At 39.0% G+C, this 24,796-nt stretch overlaps 1 protein-coding gene across 7 annotated transcripts in view; it reads left to right on the top strand.

Moving 5' to 3' along the window:
- ECPAS (Ecm29 proteasome adaptor and scaffold) overlaps window positions 1-22,893 on the top strand; it is a 130,057-nt gene extending 107,164 nt beyond the window's left edge. For 3 of the 7 annotated variants that reach the window (XM_031654398.1, XM_021927282.2, XM_021927285.2), the window contains 15 exons: window positions 41-191; window positions 8,334-8,399; window positions 9,657-9,746; window positions 10,809-10,875; window positions 11,440-11,531; window positions 11,608-11,674; window positions 12,226-12,417; window positions 12,966-13,174; window positions 14,026-14,069; window positions 14,164-14,356; window positions 15,605-15,743; window positions 18,182-18,287; window positions 18,487-18,575; window positions 21,135-21,206; window positions 22,605-22,893. In XM_031654398.1, coding sequence (XP_031510258.1) covers window positions 41-191; window positions 8,334-8,399; window positions 9,657-9,746; window positions 10,809-10,875; window positions 11,440-11,531; window positions 11,608-11,674; window positions 12,226-12,417; window positions 12,966-13,174; window positions 14,026-14,069; window positions 14,164-14,356; window positions 15,605-15,743; window positions 18,182-18,287; window positions 18,487-18,575; window positions 21,135-21,206; window positions 22,605-22,744 — 1,717 coding nt within the window. In that variant the 3' untranslated portion in view covers window positions 22,745-22,893. The remainder of the gene's footprint in view (window positions 1-40; window positions 192-8,333; window positions 8,400-9,656; window positions 9,747-10,808; window positions 10,876-11,439; window positions 11,532-11,607; window positions 11,675-12,225; window positions 12,418-12,965; window positions 13,175-14,025; window positions 14,070-14,163; window positions 14,357-15,604; window positions 15,744-18,181; window positions 18,288-18,486; window positions 18,576-21,134; window positions 21,207-22,604) is intronic. The other 4 variants (XM_021927286.2, XM_021927284.2, XM_021927283.2 and 1 more) reach the window with 2 other exon arrangements.
- Window positions 22,894-24,796: the final 1,903 nt, after the last annotated feature.

The raw sequence follows: 24,796 nt of genomic DNA, 5'->3' as shown, positions 1-24,796 counted from the left end.
TGTTAAAAGGACTCAGGAGTTGTGTTCCATATGTTTGTAGCATTAACACCCTTGTGAAGATCAGCAAAAGTGCGGGAGCCATGTTGAAACCACATGCACCAAAACTCATTCCAGCTCTGCTAGAGTCCTTGAGTGTATTGGAGCCCCAAGTTCTCAATTATTTGAGCCTCCGGGCAACAGAGCAAGAAAAGGTGAGTGGAGAGCCCTGTTAAGATACCAAGGTTCATTTGAATGACATTGTCACTACTCTTACCAGAACTCACCCTGTCTCACCACATGCAGTGTTTTACTATTTTTTGGAGAGAGGTTGTCAGCTCATACACTGTTTTGTGAATTGGATGAAAACTGACACTTCTATCTAAAAAATGAATTAACATTTGTTTAACATAGTTTTTTGTACATTTCAATTTTTTTTAGGGCTTGGGTCTATACCTTCAGAGTCCTTCCATGGACTCGCTTGCCCTGTAAGCAAAGAGTATTTGCACCTAGACTTTGGCATATCTCAAAATCATTCTGCTTTGTAGGTGTAATGGACTCACCTAGTCTCTGATCAAAGTCTTTTTTTTTTTTTTTTGGGGACGGAGTCTTGCCCTGTCACCCAGGCTGGAGTGCAGTGGTGCCATCTCAGCTCACTGCAACCTCTGCCTCCCGGGTTCAAGCAATTCTCCTGCCTCAGCCTCCCGAGTAGCTAGGATTACAGGCATGCGCCACCACGCTCGGCTGATGTTTTTGTATTTTTGGTAGAGACGGGGTTTCACCGTGTTAGCCAGGATGGTCTCGATCTCCTGACCTTGTGATCTGCCCGCCTCGGCCTCCCAAAGTGCTGGGATTACAGGCGTGAGCCACCGCGCCCGGCCTGATCAGTCATTTTTAAAAACTGCAGGTGAGACATGTTTATTGTGAAAAGTTAATACAGAAGGATAGAAAGTAATCCCACAGGAGGTCTCCCCATCACCACAGTATCATTCCCTGAGAAGCACCTGCTATCAGAAGTTTCCTGTGCCTTCTCTCAAATTCCTTTTTAATCATAGGCTACCAAACCAAGCAAACATACTAATTTAAAAATAGTATCAGACTGTGAATGTTGTTCTGTGATTTGTTTTTTAAATTAATAGAATATCATGTCTATATATACACATTCTTTTTAATGTATACATAGTGCTCTACATGAGGTGATTTTGAATTTTTGGTGGAGAGGTTTTGCAACATCAAAGGTTTTAATTGTTCTTTTTTCTCCGTACCTTTGCCACTGTTGAATAATGTTTATCTGATAACAAGAATCTCATTTTTCTAATTTGCACTCTTTGCCTAGCATTGTCCATTGCCTTTTCATTTCGTATTAGTCATTTATATTTCTTCTGTGATTGTGTTTATATTCCATGCCTATTTTTCTATTTGACTTTTTTTTTTTAAATTTATTTATTATTATTATACTTTAAGTTGTAGGGTACATGTGCATAACATGCAGGTTTGTTACATATGTATATTTGTGCCGTGTTGGTGTGCTGCATCCATCAACTCGTCATTTACATCAGGTATAACTCCCAATGCAATCCCTCCCCCTCCCCCCTCCCCATGATAGGCCCCGGTGTGTGATGTTCCCCTTCCTGAGTCCAAGTGATCTCATTGTTCAGTTCCCACCTATGAGTGAGAACATGCGATGTTTGGTTTTCTGTTCTTGTGATAGTTTGCTAAGAATGATGGTTTCCAGCTGCATCCATGTCCCTACAAAGGACACAAACTCATCCTTTTTTATGGCTGCATAGTATTCCATGGTGTATATGTGCCACATTTTCTTAATCCAATCTGTCACTGATGGACATTTGGGTTGATTCCAAGTCTTTGCTATTGTGAATAGTGCCGCAATAAACATACGTGTGCATGTGTCTTTATAGCAGCATAATTTATAATCCTTTGGGTATATACCCAGTAATGGGATGGCTGGGTCATATGGTACATCTAGTTCTCGATCCTTGAGGAATCGCCATACTGTTTTCCATAATAGTTGAACTAGTTTACAATCCCACCAACAGTGTAAAAGTGTTCCTATTTCTCCACATCCTCTCCAGCACCTGTTGTTTCCTGACTTTTTAATGATCACCATTCTAACTGGTGTGAGATGGTATCTCATTGTGGTTTTGATTTGCATTTCTCTGATGGCCAGTGATGATGAGCATTTTTTCATGTGTCTGTTGGCTGTATGAATGTTTTCTTTTGAGAAATGTCTGTTCATATCCTTTGCCCACTTTTTGATGGGGTTGTTTGTTTTTTTCTTGTAAATTTGTTTGAGTTCTTTGTAGGTTCTGGATATTAGCCCTTTGTCAGATGAGTAGATTGCAAAGATTTTCTCCCATTCTGTAGGTTGCCTGTTCACTCTGATGGTAGTTTCTTTTGCTGTGCAGAAGCTCTTTAGTTTAATGAGATCCCATTTGTCAATTTTGGCTTTTGCTGCTGTTGCTTTTGGTGTTTTAGACATAAAGTCTTTGCCCATGCCTGTGTCCTGAATGGTACTACCTAGGTTTTCCTCTAGGATTTTTATGGTATTAGGTCTAACATTTAAGTCTCTAATCCATCTTGAATTAGTTTTCATATAAGGAGTAAGGAAAGGATCCAGTTTCAGCTTTCTACTTATGGCTAGCCAATTTTCCCAGGATCATTTATTAAATAGGGAATCCTTTCCCCATTTCTTGTTTCTCTCAGGTTTGTCAAAGATCAGATGGTTGTAGATGTGTGGTATTATTTCTGAGGGCTCTGTTCTGTTCCATTGGTCTATATCTCTGTTTTGGTACCAGTACCATGCTGTTTTGGTTACTGTAGCCTTGGAGTATAGTTTGAAGTCAGGTAGCGTGATGCCTCCAGCTTTGTTCTTTTGACTTAGGATTGTCTTGGAGATGCGGGCTCTTTTTTGGTTCCATATGAACTTTAAAGCAGTTTTTTCCAATTCTGTGAAGAAACTCATTGGTAGCTTGATGGGGATGGCATTGAATCTATAAATAACCTTGGGCAGTATGGCCATTTTCACGATATTGATTCTTCCTATCCATGAGCATGGTATGTTCTTCCATTTATTTGTGTCCTCTTTTATTTCACTGAGCAGTGGTTTGTAGTTCTCCTTGAAGAGGTCCTTTACATCCCTTGTAAGTTGGATTCCTAGGTATTTTATTCTCTTTGAAGCAATTATGAATGGAACTTCATTCATGATTTGGCTCTCTGTTTGTCTGTTACTGGTGTATAAGAATGCTTGTGATTTTTGCACATTAATTTTGTGTCCTGAGACTTTGCTGAAGTTGCTTATCAGCTGAAGGAGATTTTGGGCTGAGACAATGGGGTTTTCTAAATATACAATCATGTCATCTGCAAACAGGGACAATTTGACTTCTTCTTTTCCTAACTGAATACCCTTGATTTCTTTCTCTTGCCTAATTGCCCTAGCCAGAACTTCCAACACTATGTTGAATAGGAGTGGTGAGAGAGGGCATCCCTGTCTTGTGCCAGTTTTCAAAGGGAATTTTTCCAGTTTTTGCCCATTCAGTATGATATTGGCTGTGGGTTTGTCATAAATAGCTCTTATTATTTTGAGGTACGTTCCATCAATACCGAATTTATTGAGCGTTTTTAGCATGAAGGGCTGTTGAATTTTGTCAAAAGCCTTTTCTGCATCTATTGAGATAATCATGTGGTTCTTGTCTTTGGTTCTGTTTATATGCTGGATTATGTTTATTGATTTGCGAATGTTGAACCAGCCTTGCATCCCAGGGATGAAGCCCACTTGATCATGGTGGATAAGCTTTTTGATGTGTTGCTGAATCCGGTTTGCCAGTATTTTATTGAGGATTTTTGCATCGATGTTCATCAGGGATATTGGTCTAAAATTCTCTTTTTTTGTTGTGTCTCTGCCAGGCTTTGGTATCAGGATGATGTTGGCCTCATCAAATGAGTTAGGGAGGATTCCCTCTTTTTCTATTGATTGGAATAGTTTCAGAAGGAATGGTACCAACTCCTGCTTGTACCTCTGGTAGAATTCAGCTGTGAATCCATCTGGTCCTGGACTTTTTTTGGTTGGTAGGCTATTAATTATTGCCTCAATTTCAGAGCCTGCTATTGGTCTATTCAGGGATTCAACTTCTTCCTGGTTTAGTCTTGGAAGAGTGTAAGTGTCCAGGAAATTATCCATTTCTTCTAGGTTTTCCAGTTTATTTGCGTAGAGGTGTTTATAGTATTCTCTGATGGTAGTTTGTATTTCTGTGGGGTCGGTGGTGATATCCCCTTTATCATTTTTAATTGCGTCGATTTGATTCTTCTCTCTTTTCTTCTTTATTAGTCTTGCTAGTGGTCTGTCAATTTTGTTGATCTTTTCAAAAAACCAACTCCTGGATTCATTGATTTTTTGGAGGGTTTTTTGTGTCTCTATCTCCTTCAGTTCTGCTCTGATCTTAGTTATTTCTTGCCTTCTGCTAGCTTTCGAATGTGTTTGCTCTTGCTTCTCTAGTTCTTTTAATTGCGATGTTAGAGTGTCAATTTTAGATCTTTCCAGCTTTCTCTTGTGGTCATTTAGTGCTATAAATTTCCCTCTACACACTGCTTTAAATGTGTCCTAGAGATTCTGGTATGTTGTATCTTTGTTCTCATTGGTTTCAAAGAACATCTTTATTTCTGCCTCCATTTCGTGATGTACCCAGTAGTCATTCAGGAGCAGGTTGTTCAGTTTCCATGTAGTTGAGCGGTTTTGATTGAGTTTCTTAGTCCTGAGTTCTAGTTTGATTGCAGTGTGGTCTGAGAGACAGTTTGTTATAATTTCTGTTCTTGTACATTTGCTGAGGAGTGCTTTACTTCCAATTACATGGTCAATTTTGGAGTAAGTACGATGTGGTGCTGAGAAGAATGTATATTCTGTTGATTTGGGGTGGAGAGTTCTATAGATGTCTATTAGGTCTGCTTGCTGCAGAGATGAGTTCAATTCCTGGATATCCTTGTTAACTTTGTGTCTCGTTGATCTGTCTAATGTTGACAGTGGAGTGTTGAAGTCTCCCATTATTATTGTATGGGAGTCTAAGTCTCTTTGTAAGTCTCTAAGGACTTGCTTTATGAATCTGGGTGCTCCTGTATTGGGTGCATATATATTTAGGATAGTTAGCTCTTCCTGTTGAATTGATCCCTTTACCATTATGTAATGGCCTTCTTTGTCTCTTTTGATCTTTGATGGTTTAAAGTCTGTTTTATCAGAGACTAGTATTGCAACCCCCGCTTTTTTTTGTTCTCCATTGGCTTGGTAGATCTTCCTCCATCCCTTTATTTTGAGCCTATGTATGTCTCTGCGTGTGAGATGGGTCTCCTGAATACAGCAGACTGATGGGTCTTGACTCTTTATCCAGTTTGCCAGTCTGTGTCTTTTAATTGGAGCATTTAGTCCATTTACATTTAAGGTTAAGATTGTTATGTGTGAACTTGATCCTGCCATTATGATATTAACTGGTTATTTTGCTCGTTAGTTGATGCAGTTTCTTCCTAGCCTCGATGGTCTTTACATTTTGGCATGTTTTTGCAATGGCTGGTACTGGTTGTTCCTTTCCATGTTCAGTGCTTCCTTCAGGGTCTCTTGTAAGGCAGGCCTAGTGGTGACAAAATCTCTAAGCATTTGCTTATCTGTAAAGGATTTTATTTCTCCTTCACTTATGAAACTTAGTTTGGCTGGATATGAAATTCTGGGTTGAAAATTCTTTTCTTTAAGAATGTTGAATATTGGCCCCCACTCTCTTCTGGCTTGTAGAGTTTCTGCCGAGAGATCTGCTGTCAGTCTGATGGGCTTCCCTTTTTGGGTAACCCGACCTTTCTCTCTGGCTGCCCTTAAGATTTTTTCCTTCATTTCAACTTTGGTGAATCTGGCAATTATGTGTCTTAGAGTTGCTCTTCTCGAGGAGTATCTTTGTGGCATTCTCTGTATTTCCTGAATTTGAATGTTGGCTTGCCCTACTAGGTTGGGGAAGTTCTCCTGGATGATATCCTGAAGAGTGTTTTCCAACTTGGTTCCATTTTCCCCCTCACTTTCAGGCACCCCAATCAGACATAGATTTGGTCTTTTTACATAATCCCATACTTCTTGCTGGCTTTGTTCATTTCTTTTTCTTCTTTTTTCTTTAGATTTCTCTTCTCGCTTCATTTCATTCATTTGATCCTCAATCGCTGATACTCTTTCTTCCAGTTGATCGAGTCGGTTACTGAAGCTTGTGCATTTGTCACGTATTTCTCATGTCATGGTTTTCATCTCATTTCGTTTATGACCTTCTCTGCATTAATTACTCTAGCTATCAATTCTTCCACTCTTTTTTCAAGATTTTTAGTTTCTTTGCGCTGGGTACGTAATTCCTCCTTTAGCTCTGAGAAGTTTGATGGACGGAAGTCTTCTTCTCTCATCTCGTCAAAGTCATTCTCCATCCAGCTTTGATCCGTTGCTGGCGATGAGCTGCGCTCCTTTGCAGGGGGAGATGCGCCCTTATTTTTTGAATTTCCAGCTTTTCTGCCCTGCTTTTTCCCCATCTTTGTGGATTTTCTGCCTCTGTTCTTTGATGATGGTGATGTACTGATGGGGTTTTGGTGTAGGTGTCCTTCCTGTTTGATAGTTTTCCTTCTAACAGTCAGGACCCTCAGCTGTAGGTCTGTTGGAGATTGCTTGAGGTCCACTCCAGACCCTGTTTGCCTGGGTATCAGCAGCAGAGGCTGCAGAAGACAGAATATTTCTGAACAGCGAGTGTACCTGTCTGATTCTTGCTTTGGAAGCTTCGTCTCAGGGGTGTACTCCACCCTGTGAGGTGTGGGGTGTCAGACTGCCCCTAGTGGGGGATGTCTCCCAGTTAGGCTACTCAGGGGTCAGGGACCCACTTGAGCAGGCAGTCTGTCCCTTCTCAGATCTCAACCTCCGTGTTGGGAGATCCACTGCTCTCTTCAAAGCTGTCAGACAGAGTCGTTTGCGTCTGCAGAGGTTTCTGCTGCGTTTGTTATTGTTTACTGTGCCCTGTCCCCAGAGGTGGAGTCTACAGAGACAGGCAGGTTTCCTTGAGCTGCTGTGAGCTCCACCCAGTTCGAGCTTCCCAGCAGCTTTGTTTACCTACTTAAGCCTCAGCCATAGGGGGCGCCCCTCCCCCAGCCGCGCTGCTGCCTTGCCGGTAGATCACAGACTGCTGTGCTAGCAATGAGGGAGGCTCCGTGGGTGTGGGACCCTCCTGGCCAGGTGTGGGATATGATCTCCTGGTGTGCCTGTTTGCTTAAAGCGCAGTATTGGGGTGGGAGTTACCCGATTTTCCAGGTGTTGTGTGTCTCAGTTCCCCTGGCTAGGTAAAGGGATTCCCTTTCCCCTTGCGCTTCCCAGGTGAGGCGATGCCTTGCCCTGCTTCAGCTCTCGCTGGTCGGGCTGCAGCAGCTGACCAGCACCGATCGTCTGGCACTCCCCATTGAGATGAACCCAGTACCTCAGTTGAAAATGCAGAAATCACCGGTCTTCTGTGTCGCTCGCGCTTGGAGTTGAAGACTGGAGCTGTTCCTATTCGGCCATCTTGCTCCGCCCCTTCTATTTGACTTTTTAATTTACTTTTTTTATTAGAACTATTAAACACTGTTATATACAACATATTTCCTCTGTTCACTATTTGCTCTTTAACTTGCCTAAACTTCTCTAATAACTTACTCTCTTTACCCTTTGCCTCTAATGTTGCTGCTGCTTATTTATTCATTATTTTTCCCTCTTTCAGCAGTAGACTTGCCCCTTCCTGGGTGTCCATAGAATGTTTACTAAGCATTGAGAATTTGGAAACATAAATTCTAGTCTAAACTTTGCAGCCCTAGGCAATTCACTTGTGTATGACTTACTTTTCTCCTTTATCATATCTGGATAGTATTAACCTCTCCTTCAGCATAGTTGTTAGATTAAAATACCTTTGTAGATATGAAGGTTGATTACAAAGTTAAAGAACTACCCGTATAAAATTTTTTACTGCTTAGACACAATTTTAAAAACCTTAGAAATTTATTTAGTCAGTTCCTTTATTTAGTGGATGGAGAACCTCAGGCTCAAGAAGGCTGGATGACTTGCCCACTGCCATACTATGCTAATTTCTTAACTATTATCTGAATTTTTCGCCTGTAGTGAGGTGCTGCGTCTCCTGGTAAATTGTTGAGTATAGGTCAAAAGAAATTAGAGTTAGACTAATGTGTGCCTTTGTTATAGCTACGGATTTTTTTTTTAAAGTTCTGTAATTTGGAAGTGAAAGTCTTTTATGGTGTGTGTGTGGATTATTCCTAATTAATTGAATGTGCCGAGTGACTTGAATTTTGTTCTTTAGGCTGCGATGGATAGTGCTCGCCTTAGTGCTGCCAAATCCTCTCCGATGATGGAAACAATCAACATGGTGAGTGTCTTAAATAATGAGAGGGTTTTCTTACCTGAAAGTGTAATTCTTCAAAGTCTTCAGGCTACGTTAAATGAAGTAGAGACTTATGGGATGAGTCGAGCAGCTGTTGTGACTCCAGTTTTTTCTTAGTATATTTCTCTTTTCTTCTCTGTCACTAAGTGGAATAAATAGTTCCCCAAATGCCAGAAACAGTCGGTCCAAATTTGTGTTACAAGGGACAACAACATATTAAGAGCTCTGTATAAATTTACATCTGTAGTCTTTTGATCTGTGTATTTAGAAAGGTTCAGAGTTGTGCCTGTGCCTAATAGTTATCTTTGGGAGGAACTAGGAAAGTTATAAGCTGGAGGTATTTAATGAAGTAGGTAACATAAAGGTAGGTGAAGAGATTGGGCAATGTCGATACGTTGTTTTAGTCATAGGAAGGCATTTGCAGTAAAGAGCTGCTTGGCACTCTCAGGTTCTGATTTCTAAAGTTCCTGGAGTCTTGGTAAAGTTACTCTGTTGTGTACTCCTGGTAGTGGTTAGTTAGCTATGATTGTGTTTACTGGAAATTAGTTTGCTAAGCAGATCTATACCTTTAGCAGGACTCTGAAGATACAGATCCAACCCCTAAAAAAATTGAAATGTACAAAAAACTACGTTAAACTGGACAAGAGAAGTAGTTATGTTTTAGTACCTGTTGGGGGACTGTTACCAAAATTTGGTCTAAGAATGTTGTATCTTTGTTGGATTATTGGGGGGAAATAAAAAAGAAATAGGAATAGTTAGTGAATACCATTTAGTTATATTCATTATTAATAGAAAACATGTTAATTGCATTTTCAAAAATAAAAGCCAGCAATTTATAGGAAAATTCATCTAAGAAATTGACTCATTAGAGGGGATTTGGTAGGGTAGGCCCACTGTAGAAGGTCAATTTTTAGTTTAGGTTTTTTATACCAAACATGGATTGATAAAGAGGAAGTAGGCCCGAAAGATTCTTTATTCTTGAGTAACCATTATTTTCTTTTTTAGCCAATTGATGTTTTTCATTTTTTGGTTTGTTTTTAGTGTTGAATCACTGATGAATAATTTTTCTGTTTGTAGTACAGTGGTGGTTTTAATATTGAAATTAGAGCAGAATCAAACAGTGATTTTTCAACTTCATGTCAAATCCAGTGGGTACATGTTTGACAAGGGCAGTTTTTAATTGAAGATGTGGTCCTGACTTATTTGCCAAGGCTTACCTTTATATTTGTCCTTTTTCAAAAGTGCCTGCAATATCTTGATGTGTCGGTGCTGGGCGAGCTAGTTCCTAGGTTGTGTGAACTGATCAGAAGTGGTGTAGGTCTTGGAACTAAGGTAAGTGTACTTTTCACAAGAAGAAATGTGCATCTTCATTTGTTTTGGCCATAAGGATATAACAGCCATCATGTTTGAAATTCATGTTTTACCACAAAATCTAATATTATTATACACTAACCATTTTATTTCTGTGGTTGCACCGATAACTGAAAACATGTAACTGTTCCAGTAAGTATTGTCTTAACTTACTTAGTGGAATCATTTCTGTTCTCTGGGTGCCACGTACGTACCCTCTAGGTTGTCATTCATTAGCAGTTCATGGAAATGCACATCCAGTTATTAGGGCATGGATTGTTTTAGGTGGCAATTGCATTTTTCACAGAGGGGTCAGCAGTGTTTGAACAGAAAAATGTCTTCGTTTTCAAGATCTTTGAAGGATCAGACGCCCCCCCGCCCACCACCCTTTTAACAACAAATTAATAACTCACATTTTTTCTTATGACAAAATTAACACTTGCTGGTATTTTAAAATTTTAGCATTTATAGATTAGGAAAAAGTTAAAAATTGTCCAGAATTTTGCTATACAGAGATAACTGCTGTTAGTATTTTGGAGTGTTTCCTTCCGGTCTTTTCTGCACATGTATCTTCTGCAATGTCCTCTTCTAATGGCCCTGTGATACTCCACTGTATGGATGTAACACCATTTATTTTATTCCATCAGGGAACATCTGACTTGTTTTCAGTTTTTGAAAAATTAGTAAAGCACCGTGATGCTTCACGGTGATGAGGCATACCTGAAGATATTTGGTTAAATTTCTAGAAATGGAAATGTTAGCCCAGTGATGGACAAGATGACATATTTTGCTTTTCCAGAAGATTGTACCAGTTTTCTTTCTTTTTCACAATGTCTAAGATCACCCATCTTTCTCTTGGGAGTTTAAAAAATAAAATCTCTGCATTACTAGTTTAAGAGTTTTCCTTTTTCTGTATTGAATCCTGGAGGGGGTATTAGGTTTCATGTATTTTATATGTTTAAATTTTTGGCACCTAAGCCAGTGGTTTGGTAGGTAGAACATTGTGACCATCAGATTTAGACCTTTGCTTTTGTAATCCTGTAGGGTGGCTGTGCCAGTGTCATTGTGTCATTAACTACTCAGTGTCCTCAGGACCTAACACCTTACTCAGGTGAGTTTGTCAAGTGATGTGTGGTGATATTTTTGCACGGCCCTGTCTTGTGTGACAGAGTTTTAAAAAGGAAAAAGAATTATCATTCAGACCTGCTTGTGATGCTGTGTGCCTTTTCTCCCTTCAGTCCCCTGGCCCCTTCATTTCTTTGTCTGCAGGAAGTGCAGGGTTTATCAAGTTTAGCAACTTTTCACTGTTCATAAACGTTTGATTGTTCCTTAGTGGTATATGGAGGTAAAAGTATCCTCTATTCCAGAGGACTTACCATTGATAGCTGATTTTACGTCAGCATTTTTCTCTTCTTAGATTGGTTTCTAGACTGGGCTAATGTTCTTTATATACCTGGCTCTCATTTTTGCAAATTTTTCCACGATAATTCTGGTTTAATTTTAACTTTATACCAGGTGAAAGGAAGCAAATGGATATATAAATATAACATTCAGAAATCTATACTGTGGAGGAAATCAGATGTTAATTATAGGGTTAGGTTTGTTTGGGTTCTGGGAACAGAGTGGAACATTTGGTCAACCAAGTATCAGATTTTTTTCTCTTTATTTCTGGTAGGTAAACTTATGAGTGCTTTGCTTAGTGGCCTGACAGATCGGAACAGTGTGATTCAGAAATCTTGTGCATTTGCCATGGGCCATTTAGTTCGGGTGAGTTAAATTTTTTGCTTAGTTAAATAAAACTCTGACAGTTACAAAGAAATACTTAGAATTGTTTCTTTTTCAGACTTCACGGGATAGCAGCACTGAAAAACTCCTGCAGAAGCTCAGTGGGTGGTATATGGAGAAAGAAGGTACCTTTCTTTTTCTATTTTATGTTATTTTAAATTTAGATGTTAACAGCCCAATAAAACAGTACGAATTAGGTCTTACCCTCCATGATTTTATGTGATTTGCTAGAAACATTTGTTTCTTTCCTTTTCTTTTTTTTTTTGAGATGGTGTCTGGCTTTGTCGCTGAGGCTGGAGTGCAGTGGTGCTATCTCGGCTCACTGCAATCTCAGCCTCCTGGGCTCAAGTGATTCTTGTGCCTCAACCTTCTGAGTAGCAGGGACTACAGGCACGTGCCACCACACCTGGTTAATTTTTGTATTTTTTGTACAGATGGGGTTTCGCCATGTTGCCCAGGCTGGTCTTAAACTCCCGAGCTCAAGCTATCTGCCCACCTTGGCCTCTCAAAGTGCTGGGATTACAGGTGTGAGCCACCACAACCCAGCCTGCTAGAAACATTTCTAATTGACTTTACCTATTTGTTTTGCTATTGTATGAGTTGAACAATAGCCTATTTAGATCAGTTACCCTTGAAAACAATAAATATCATAAAGATTTTGGTTTCTCCTTTTCAGAACCTATCTACAAGACCTCTTGTGCTTTGACTATTCATGCTATTGGACGATACAGCCCTGATGTGTTAAAGAATCATGCAAAAGAAGTCCTGCCTCTGGCATTTTTAGGCATGCATGAAATTGCTGATGAGGAAAAATCCGAAAAAGAAGAATGTAATTTATGGACTGAAGTGTGGCAGGAAAATGTACCTGGTTAGTAGTGTGACCTGAGTTAAACCTGCTTCTTAGGAATCACAGCTAGATTTTTTTACTTGCATTCATTATTCATAAACTCCTCTAAAGTTACTTTCCCAGGACCTTAATATGCACCCATCCCAATTGCTGAGTTCTCAAGGTTGGCACTTAGGATTTTTGTCTTTACTCATTCCTCACTGCCCACATGAGAGAATACAAACTCTGTGAGCAAGGAGAGCTTTACATTTTTAATTGAAAGTGTGATTTTCTGTGGCTTTAGACTATTTTACAGTAGTTTTCTAAATGTGTTTTTCACCTTGTTACATATTAATGGGTGATGCCCATTTGTGTGATACGTTCCTGTGGGCACCTAAGTTCGTAAAGTTCTACTATTGTGAGAGTAAGTCACAACACCAACACACTTTCTCTCCCTTTGAGAGAGTGGTGTGTTTTAACAGTTGAGAATCACTGCTTTTAGACTGTTGGTCACTGACTCTTTTTCAGACTTAGAAAAATCAGTTAATTTTTCTTGTCACTTAAAAGTTGTTTTAATTTTGCTTTCCTAGGTTCTTTTGGTGGCATTCGATTATACCTGCAGGAGTTAATTACCATTACCCAGAAGGCTTTGCAGTCTCAGTCTTGGAAAATGAAAGCCCAGGGTGCAATTGCCATGGCATCAATTGCAAAGCAAACTAGCTCTCTAGTACCTCCATATCTTGGAATGATACTGACCGCATTGCTGCAAGGCCTGGCTGGAAGAACGTGGGCAGGAAAGGTAAAGGAACCATTCATGCCCAGTTAAAGGGATTCTGACTTCATCTTTCATTTCATATAATAATAAGGGTCTGGTTTTGTGTAACTTCTGATGGATTATTTTTGTGAACCAGATTTCCTAGACGGTGGAGCTTTGGGTAAACCTTGCCCAATTAACTGTGGTATTTCCTCTGAAACTGGAACCCACGTGGCCTTGCATAATGGACAGTAATGCTGGAGATAGATACATTTTTCATATTCAGCCTTCCAAGTTATGTCTTAAACCAACTTGTCAGCATTTTGTACCTGTTGACCTTATGAACAGATCAGGATTGAGCATAAAAAGATCAGGATTGGGCCCGTGTGACATAGAGTAGCAAGGTAGGCTGCTTCTAAACCTGGGGCTGAAGATGCCCATCTCTGGGACCTATGAATTAGTAACAGTTATTTTTTTACACAAGGGCTTTAGTAGGATTCTTACAGTGAACACTCAGTGGGGAACATGAGATTGTGGCAACATAATGATCTTTATGTTGTAAAGGTCAACAGTGGCCCATGCGGTACTGAAGTAGTACTGGACTGGGAGTCAGACATCATTCTAATTCTGTGGTTGACACTGTTGTCTGTGAGACCTGGGTCAAATCAGTTCTTTAGGCTTCTACGAAATGGAGGTGAAGATAATTATCCTGCGTCCATGGTTTGGAGTAAAACTTGGTGGATGTGCTTAAAATTATGCATTAAAGATGAGGTGACAGTTGTTAATTTTTGTTGTCACAGTTATCAGAAATTCCTAAGGTAATTATAATCATAGTGTAGAGAGTGTAAATGACATGTTTGGGATTAATAGTATGTCCTCATCTTTCACCCCCTTAGGAAGAGCTGTTGAAAGCCATTGCCTGTGTGGTGACAGCTTGCAGGTAAATGTTCTTTCAATGAGGATGCCATTTCTTAAACTGAACCTGAAAGCTGCAGCCTTTATTAACTTCTGATGCTTTTTTATGGATCCTGTAGTGCAGAGCTGGAAAAGTCTGTGCCCAATCAACCCAGCACAAATGAAATTCTTCAAGCTGTTCTGAAGGAATGTAGCAAAGAGAATCTCAAATACAAGATTGTAGCAATCAGCTGTGCAGCTGATGTCTTGAAGGCCACCAAAGAAGACAGATTCCAGGAGTTTTCTGACATTGTCATACCTCTCATCAAGAAGGTAATACCACCTGTATCCTCAGTTCTGGTTTATACTTTAAAAAGAAAGAGTTAAAACATTGTTTTCCCCTATGTCCTGATTATTAGGATTAGTTTAGCTGCAAGTAGCAGAGAAATTCCAAAATATGGCCTTAAACAAGATAGACAGTGCTATGTTTCTCATGTAGCATTGGGAGCATCACAAAGCGTTCAGGTATTCCGGCTCTTTACATCTCCCAACTCTGCCATTTCTAGGGTGGAGTCATCATCCTCAAGGTCCACAGTGTATGTGTGTTCCAGGCAGGAATGCAGAGGAGGTGAAGCAAGGATGAAGGATCACAGTGGGCATGCCAGTTCTCTCTTGAGGAGAGTTCTTGGGCACCGCTAGATGGCACTTTGACTTATATCCATCCCGTTGCTCAGTACTTAGCACACCTGGCAGCAGACTGAGTCTTCATTCTGGGTGTCCATTTTCCCTCCATGGGAGAAGCAGAGAGTGGATTTGGTAGTGAATGAACAGTTTATGTCATAATAAGCTTTGCCTTAGCTAATAAGCTAAGCCACCCCAGCCATCCTAGAATAAAGGCAAGAAGCTCAGTGTGTCATGTGAATTGCCTCTGCCATATAGTGGAGGATTTGGGTCAAAAAAAAAAACCACTCAGGTTTCATGTGGAAAATGGAATACTCAGTTTTAAAAGTTGGGCACTGGTCCAAAAAAAGAAAAAGAGTGTGGTTTCCCTATTTGTGAAACATGAAATATTTTAAGTAACATTCTTATTTCTTATTGCTGCTAATTTGCAGTTGTTTTCTTTCAGTAATAAGGCTATTTAAATAATTTCTATTACAAACATAGTGATAGCATATGGATTTAGGAGACTTGTATTTTCAGTTGATGACATCACTAGCGAGCTGGACCAGTTGCTTCTCTTAGCCTCTGTTTTCCTATCTATCAAGAAAGAGTTTGGATTTATTCAGATCATTACTGAGTTTCTTCCATCTTTAATACCTGATTCTCATGCAGATCTCACGTTATGCTCAAAAGACTACATATGCAGTATTTTTTAGCTTTTGTTTACAGATTCCTGTAAAGTATTTCCTAAATTTATTAGAGACACAGTATTCTGGTTGTAAATGGGGAAGCTTATGGTAGAGAATTTACTGTTTAACTCTTGGTTAATAGCTCCTGCCCTAGTACCCTGATTGCTTTAATAGCATACCTGTAACTTTGAAGAAGAAAATATTAAATTTTATTTTCTTTGATATATCCTAGAATTCACTTGAAAGTAGTGGGGTCCAGACAACCAAAAATGAAGATGAGAATGAGAAGGAAAAGGAGCTCCAGCTGGAATATCTGCTGGGTGCCTTTGAAAGCCTGGGCAAAGCCTGGCCCCGAAACGCAGAGACCCAACGTAAGCACCAGAAACCGCATTTGAAGAAGTGCTGTAACCAGAGGTTACTTAATGAGAGCAAAGGTTTTCTGTATGACAAAGTATAGTTATTGTTTCTTATCGAGCCTGATTGATTAGTAATGAGAATTACTCAGTGGAAATTTTTTGTGTACGTGAGCATATCACCTCACTGATCAGTGTACCATTGCAGCGAGGGCTGCTATAAGAAAGTATCACGGACTGGGTGGCTTAGCAGAAATTTATTTTCTCACAATTCTGGAGGATGGAAGTCTGAGCTTTTGAGATCAAGGCATCGTCAGCAGGGTTAGTTTCTTCTGAGACCTTGGCTTGGGAATGGCTGTCTTCTCCGTGTGTCTTCACATGATCTTTGTTGTCTCTGTGTCTTAATCACCTCTTCCTGTAAGGACACCAGACACTCTGTATTAGGGCCCACTCATAGGACCTCTTTAAAGGGTCTGTCTTCTATCTAATAATAATACAGTAACATTCTGAGGTACTGGGGGATAGTATTTCAACATACGAACTTTGGGGGCATAGTTCCACCTATAATAACCATGATACATTTTATGCAGAGAGTTTGATAGAAGAGTTCTGCTGATCTTCTTGATGATCGTTTGGAGGAATCCACAAAGTTTATTAGTGGGGTCTCTTTATCCTAAAATGAATGGCCGTGTTACCAAGTGTTCAGTAAGCACTTGAAATCCTTGTTTCAGTGAAAAACTCACTACTGGACGATTTTCAGAACTGGACATGTATTTCCCAAAGATTAAATCAACAGTAAACCTTTATTATTGGATGAGGTTGCAGTTAGTTTCGAGTCCCCTGATAGGGCCTTAACCTTGGGATGATACTACCCTTTACACTGGATCTTAGCCAAAAGGCCAAGAAGTGATGATGCTACCCTTTAAGCTTGCCTTGGGTTGGGTCCTACAGTGCGTCCTGCTGAAGATCTTAGTGTGTGTGTCTACATATATATATATAAATATACATATATATATATATAAAATTTTTTTTTTTTTTTGAGGCAGGGTCTTGCTCTGTTACCCAGGCTGGAGTGCAATGGTGCAGTCCCTGCAGCCTTTACGTCCAGGGCTCAAGTGATCTTCCTGCCTCAGCCTCCCAAGTATTTGGGTATACAGGTGCATGCCATGACACCTAGCTAGTTTTTTTTTTTTTTTTTTTTTTTTTGAAGAGGTGAGGTCTTGCTATGTTGCCCAGGTTGGTCTCAAACTCCTGGGCTCAAGTGATCCTCCCACTTTGGCCTGCCTCCTGAAGTGCTGGGATTTATAGGTATGAGCCTCCATGCCAAGCGACAATATTACTGAATGTTATTAAAAAAGGTATTGTTGAGTATTTGTAATTGGATATGTCTAGAATCAGAGTTAAGGTTCTCTTTGAGCCCTGTCAGCCTTTGAGTGAACTTACGTATTTGCTGTGTTTATAGGAAGAGTTTCCCAGAAGATACAAATTTGCAAGTGGTTTTATTTCTTAATATTATACACTGCAGTGGAAGTCCACTAATATGACACTATAAAGACTGTTACACTTTTCCTTGATAGGTGGAGACAGCTAAGGTAGGGAATTGTATGAGAAAGTTGATACAAACATAAAGCAGTTTATTTTAATATAAGACGTAGAAGGTTGTTAATAGAAAAGTGCATTTATTGCGAACCAAGGCCTTTTCTTTAGGAACTTAACTGTTACGCATTGGCTTCTTACATATATCTACAATTTCTGGGTTTTGTTTCTTTAAAATAGAGAAATTTCAAGCTCTTATGAGACAATTCTAGTGCAGAATTCTACATTTTTTCCCCCATTTTTACATTTGTTTGAGCCCTACAAAATCCTACAGTAATTAAAAACAACTTCGTTCTTAAGTTTTCTGCTGGTTCATCAGTTGGCATAATATTAATTATATAATTATAATTACAGTTGCGGTTGGCATAACAGGTTTATAAGAAAATACTGTTGACTCTTGGTAAACCTGCAATTTGCAGAGGCTTGTGAGCATCTAGAGAGGAGCTCCTGGCCTCCAGAGTTCTCCTTTCTTTGGCTGTCATTCAGGGAGTTTTGAGGGGCAAAGGGGGTGTGGTTAAAGTGCTTTCTCAGTTCCATGGAGAACCATATGCCTTGAAAGTGAATGTTTGTAAACAATTATATTGTACCTTTGTGGGGGCAGTTTCTGATCAAGGAAATTTGTTTGGGGATTGAGTACAAAGTCATGCTGAAGGTTTTGGAGAAATTTCAATGGCTTTAATTAAAAATATTTATTGTTTTATTTCTCTTTTTCCTGCTTTTCTCTCCCTTATCCTCCCTGCCTTCTCTCTTTCTCTGTCCCTCTGCCTTTCTCTTGCTCTCTCTGTCTGTCCCTCATTTATTCCATCTCTTGCTCTTTTATACTCTCTCCTGCTGTGTCCCACCTTGTCTTTCTTTCCCAGGTTGTTATCGTCAGGAGCTGTGCAAACTGATGTGTGAACGGCTAAAACTCAGCACGTGGAAAGTGCAGCTAGGAGTCTTGCAATCAATGAATGCCTTTTTTCAGGGGTAAACTGCCTCATGGTTCAGTTTTTTATTTTGTTCCCCCCACCCCTGCAGCATTTTATATATAATCAGTGGAATTTTTATACATTTAAAAACTAGTAGCTAAAGTGACAATGATACATACAGACAGAAATTGTGACAGGAAAGTTTTAGACTGTTTCTTAATAATTAGCATTTGTACCTTGCTTTCTGATTTGTATAGGTTAATGCTTTTGGAAGAAGAATATGCAGATCCTGAGGCTTTGGCTGAAATTCTGCTTGAAACTTGTAAATCAATCACATATTCTTTAGGTGAGTGTAGTAAACTAAAACTGACGAGGGAGTCCTAATTTTAAAGCTAAGGAGCCGAGCTTCAAATATTTCCTACCTTGTCTTAGGAACTAAATTTCTGAAACAGCTACTGGACTCTGCTAGTTAATATACTCCGTGTGTACCCCTTAACTGGAATATTTAAATCTGGAACTATAACAGGATTTTAGCATCTAGTTTAGAAAAACCTTCGTGACAAGTATTTTTACAAAATTGTTATTTGAAAGTAAATTCAAACTTACACAATGGTTGCAACGACAGTACATTTAATACTCTGCAATATGTATACACTTTACCCAGAATCATCTGTTAACATTTTGTGCCATTTGCTTTGTCATTTGGACTTCTGTATACATGTTTTTCTCCTGAACCATTTGAAAGTATGTTGCTTACATCAGGCCCCCTTTTTCCTCAGTTATTTAGTGTGCCACAGTACCATTGTCAACTTTAGGTAGTAAACATGGATGCAGTTTTTTAAATCAAATGTTTATTGTTCATACTCTAGTTTGTTCAGTTGATTCGGTAATGTTCTTTATTTTTATTTTTACTTTTTGAGACAGAGTCTCGCTCTGTCACTCAGGCTGAAGTGCAGAGGTGTGATCTCAGCTCACTGCAACCTCCACCTTCCAGGTTCAAGCAGACCTCCTGCCTCAGTCTCCCAAGTAGCTTGGATTACAGTTACTATCACACCTGGCTAATTTTTATATTAATTGTAGAGACAGGGCTTCACTGTGTTGGCCCAGGGTGTTCTCGGACTCCTGAGCTCGAGCAATCCACCTGTCTTGGCCTCCCAAAATACTGGAGTTACAGACATGAGCCACCACACCCAGCCAGTAATGTTCTTTATAGGATTGTTTTTTTTCCCTCCCCTTCATTAGGGAATCCAGTCCAGGATGATGATGATGATGATGATGATGATTATTATTATTATTTTTGAGACAGGGTCTGCTCTGTCACCCAGGCTGGAGTGCAATGGTGCGATCTTGGCTCACTGCAGCTCTGCCTCCTGGGTTTAAGTGATTCTCCTGCCTCAGTTTCCCAAGTAGCTGGGCTTACAGGTGCGTGCCATCAAGCCTGGCTAATTTTTGTACTTTTCATAGAGACGGGGTTTCACCATGTTGGCTAGTCTTGGTCTCAAACTCCTGACCTCAAGTGATCTGCCCGCCTTGGCCTCCAATTCATAATTATTTATTGAATTTTGTTGTCATATATTTTTAGTCTCCTTCAATCTGGAATATTTTGTCAATCTTTCTTTGTCTTAGGACATTGACAATTTTGAAGAATAAACTCCCTTTTTGAAAAAAACAGTGTTTCTCATTTGGTGTTTGATGTTTTCTCATGATCAGATCCAGGTTATGAATTCCCAGTTGGGATACTTACATAAGTGGTATGTCCTCACATTAAGAGGCACACACAGTGTCCATCTGTTATCATTTGTGATGTTAATTTTGATTACCTGGTCAAGGTACTATCAGTTTTTCTCTAATGGCTAGTTACTATATTTTCCTTTTGTGTCTAATAAGTAGCCTGTGGGAACAGACCTTAAGATCATTCAAATAATGTTTATCTTCTTTACAATCTCTTCTCTATATTTAGCATGCATTGATGATTCTTCCCTGAACCAGTTTTTACTAAGATGATTTTGCAACTCTAGCATTTTGTCCACATTCACCATTTGATAGTTCGAATTCTATTGTAAGCAAGATTCTTCTCTTCTGCCCATCTTTTTATTTATCTGTTACTGGCATTGATTCATGGATTTCTTTCCCCCTTCAAAGGGTTTATAATTTAAGTTTTTAAATCTTAATTTGTTACTCAAATTGTCCCAGATTTGGCCAGTGGAAGCCCTTTCAAGCTGACTCCTGTGTCATTTTGACAGGTCACCGTCACTGTAGCACTTCTGTACTTCATAGATAACAAGATTAAGGCCCATCTCATGCCTACCCTGCTTTGGGCTTGGTTGTATGTTGATTTTTTTGGTAGACAATTTCACCGTGAATCAGATGCCATGTCAAAGAGTGGATGCCAAGGAAGCATGCTTCAGTTGCAGTTGCTGGCAGTAACATGCTTTTATGGATAAAGAACTGGCAGCCAACAGACTTGTCTTTGCTGGGTTCCAGGTTTCCTTGATCGGCTTAAACACTGGGTCGTATAATGTTCTTTGGTAAAATGAGGAGGGTCATGCAGACCTAAGGATCGTTCTTATGTGTGATGTGAAGATGATTTTGTGTTTGAGATAGTTTTTTCATCTTCCACTTCTAAAATGGATCATTTAAATATTACCATTTGTTGTGGTGATTGGTATACTTGGCTGACAGGTTTTTGTTTTCCCAAAGTAGGAGACTATGTACATTAGCACATTTCAAGTATTTGATACTTAGCAAAGGGAAGCTTCCTTTAAAACACAACAAAACAAAAAACCAGATGTACCCTTCCCTAGAGTTGTAATTTCTGGACATCTTTCTTTCAGTAACACAAATTTAATCTTGGAGGTTGTGTTTTTCAGGCAGGCCGTATAAACTGTATGATTTTTCTTTTTAGAAAATAAGACCTACTCATCTGTGAGAACAGAAGCTTTATCTGTGATAGAATTGCTGCTTAAAAAACTTGAAGGTAAGTTGTTGTTAGTTCTGACTGGAGGACCACAAAGCCATGTGGCATATGTTTTAGAAATTTTTTGTTTCATTTTTCTTACACTCTAAGCATATACTCTGAAATACAAATCAGTATGTATGCACATGCAATAAGAATGGACAAAGCCAAAACTATTGAATTTTACTAAATATTTAAATTTGATATTCTTTTATATATTTTTAATATATTATTAAGCTATAGTTGTCTTAAAGTAATAAAGTTTTTGTTTTCATCGGGAATCCTGACTTAATCTTGGTTAATTAGAGGAAGTGGTTGACAGTGGCATGTGTGCATGTAAATAAGCAGAACGGCACACTGAAAAGTGGAGTTGGAAAAACATTTTTAACAGTTATCTCCCTGAGTCATCAAATCTGGTAGTAGCAATTTTCTTAATCCTACTTCTTCTCCCCTAAGCTGTTTTTCTTCTAATGGTCTATCAGTGGGCAGGGTAGGGGGAACTGTTACCATTTTCTCCAGTGGTGTATCTGTTACTGATTTCAGAAGGAGGACTGTCTTCTTTTTTTTCCTGTCTCTCAAATTGTTTTAACTTCATGGATTAAGAATGTAGGAGATGGAAACGTTTTTCCTGCAACCTTGTGTGTTTGCTCTTTCTACTTCTCTATCTTTGCTTAGCAATTAAAACACCTCTCTTAGGGCTCCATCAGACAGAACTTTTAGACTCAGTAACACTAAACATCTCCCGATCCCTTTTTTCCTTGTTGAGATAAAAGAGCTAGGCACTTAAGTCATATTACCAAATTCTCAGTTTGCCAGATACGTACTAATATAGTCCAGATGAGGAACATGAGGCTGAAGGCAAGCTAAACTTGCTTGAAGCCACATGGCTAGAAAGTGGCAAAACCTTGTAAACAAGATTTAAGATTTGACATACTTTCTTATTTTCTAAAATTTTCAGTGTGCATGTAATAGTTCTCAGATGCCTTACTCAAAGAAAAGGGAGTGTCATCTACTTAATCTGACCTTGCAATTATGAAATTTCTTACAAGTTTTTCTTTTTTTTTTTTTTGACTGACCATATCTTATGAAATGGCCTTGCGATGGTGTTGTTGAAATGACTTTTTTGCTATAGTGTGCCTTGCCCCGATAATTCCTTCTTCCTACTATGCTTCATTGTAGTTATTTCGCTTTCTCCCACTGATACTGGAGGAAGGAGAGGAAACTCCCTGATGTGCCTCTAGGCTATTGTCAAGAATTAGGTTTTGAGACACCTATTGAACATTAAATCATTATATACTGATCTGTTATCAAGAGGTTGCTTTGCATTTATTTGGGGGATGGATATTGTTAAATTTTTTTCTTGTCCTATAAGGAATCTTTGGGGTTTTTTCTTTTTGCTTTTTTTTTTTTTCCATGCAGAATCTAAACAGTGGGAATGTTTGACATCTGAATGCAGAGTGCTCCTAATTGAGTCTTTAGCTACTATGGAGCCAGACAGCAGACCTGAACTGCAGGAGAAAGCAGCGTTACTGAAGAAAACACTTGAAAATCTGGAATAAATTAGAAGGGGAAGAAACAAACAAGTGCCATGTTCATTGGGGGTTGAAATGGTGGTGTTCTTTGAAAAACCAAGTGGGGAAGAGTAAAGATTAATCTGTAGCATGCATCATTCCTTGGCTGAAATAAAAAGAAAAAGCCTTAAATTTTGTTCCTTATTAGCTTTATTTTACTTTATGTTTTTAAAGTATCTGGGCTGAGTGAGCTTAATGGAACCTTGGATGTTTGAGGGGTGATTGTAAAGGAAACTGGCAGAAATAGTTGTTAAAAGAGTACAAGCTATTATTAAAGGAATTAATAGACAAAGTTGCAAAGCAAGCTGGATAAAAATCTTAGAACTGCATTCAAATTAGTTATTTCAGGAAGGGGCCTGTAAATAACTTGTTTTAACCTTCCTCTTAAACCTGAAGAAATAGGAAGCTGTGTCATCTCAGAGGCTTTCTGAGGCCTGTGCCAAAGTCAGAACCCAGGTGTTTAATGTTCTGCCCTGGATACTTTCTTTTACAGCCATCTGCCAAATCAGTGCTAACCCTGGCCCACCCAAGAAACTTCCAAGTTGAGGTATGTTTAGGGCGGCACACAACAGCCCTTGTGCCAGAACTAAAGTGACCCTTATCGTTGGGTTTCCGAAAGTCAGAAGCTGAACATTGTCTTGTGTGTTTAGATGGTTGATTTGGAGAAAATGATTGTTTAGCATCTTTACAGATGGAGAGGACAGATTCAGTCTCATTAGGATAATTCCAATCGTCTTCCTTTTACAGGTGGGTAAAGTAGATTAGGACAAGATCACACATTCTATCGGTGTCTGTGGCTGCATATTTTGCAAAACCAGAAACAAAATCACAGACTGCCTCAAAACTGTAATGACAACATAAAATTTCTGTTCACTTTTATGCTACCAGTATGACTTTATAGGGGAGAAGGAAAGCCTTTTAATTAGCCACCTGGGAATTACTCTTTTAAAAAATGCCTTTTCTCAAAATAACATGATACCACTCCAGGTAAATCATTGCCACTAGGGGTTTTCCTCCTTCCTTCTGTTGCCCATGCCCCTGCCTGAAAGTGTAGGGTAAGAGGAAAAACAAGTAAAGCCTTAGTGTTTATGGTAAACTGAGAACTCTGTAGCTTACCTTGGATTCCAGAGCAGAAGATTGGTTTACATTCAATACTGATCCTTATTGACATTAACACCAGGAATCTCCATGTTTATTATTTTTCGTGGAAACTCCATGTTTATTATTTTTGAGGGTCTCTATTGACCGATGTATTTCAAAGTTTTTTGACTGCAAGTCATAATAAAAATAACTTTTTACATCACGACCCAGAACATGTGTGTTTGTGTGTGTATATATGTGCATGCCTAAATATAAAATACTTAAAACATTTCATGAAATAATACATAACTGTGTGATACCCTTTAATATCTCCCCCTGGGCTCCTGATATAATGCTCTTCAGACTGTCTCAATTCATTTCCTGACTCACAACTTGGGTCACTACTCACAGTTTAAAAAACACTGCCATAGATAGCACCTAGACTTGGCTGAATATGCTGTGTTTGGGGATTGTTCTGATTGAAAAGGGAGTTTACAAATAAAAATTTAAGTGTTAATTACAAAAACATCCTCTGCTGATACTGACTTGTGAGTTTTAGTAGCATCATGAATTTTAAGGAATCTATCATGGATTTTCATTTGAGAACGGCTTTTGCTTGGGGAAAAATCAACTTCGGATGTTTTTTAGAAAGTTCATGGCATCTTTTAGGACTTACTGTTTTTCATATCAGTATTTCCCCCTCCACCAAGTACTCTCTGACTTTCATTTACAGTACTCGGGATATTATTCCTTGGCAAGAATGCAATGCAGGTTGGATATTTTCAGAAAGTAGGATTATAAAGACAAGAATTATGCTCTTAGTCTATATCAAATGTTAACACCTTGTCAAATGTTACGCTTTTTAAGCTTTTTGTTTTTTAATATTGGGAATTTCCCTTGGTGCTAACAGTGGTGCTGAGGCACTCGAACCTTTGTGCTTAGTGCTATTGAATTCCTGTA

This window comes from Papio anubis, chromosome 13 (genome assembly GCF_008728515.1).
Source record: "Papio anubis isolate 15944 chromosome 13, Panubis1.0, whole genome shotgun sequence".
NCBI classification, from domain to species: Eukaryota; Metazoa; Chordata; class Mammalia; order Primates; family Cercopithecidae; genus Papio; species Papio anubis.
This window is presented reverse-complemented; position numbering and strand designations above follow the sequence as displayed.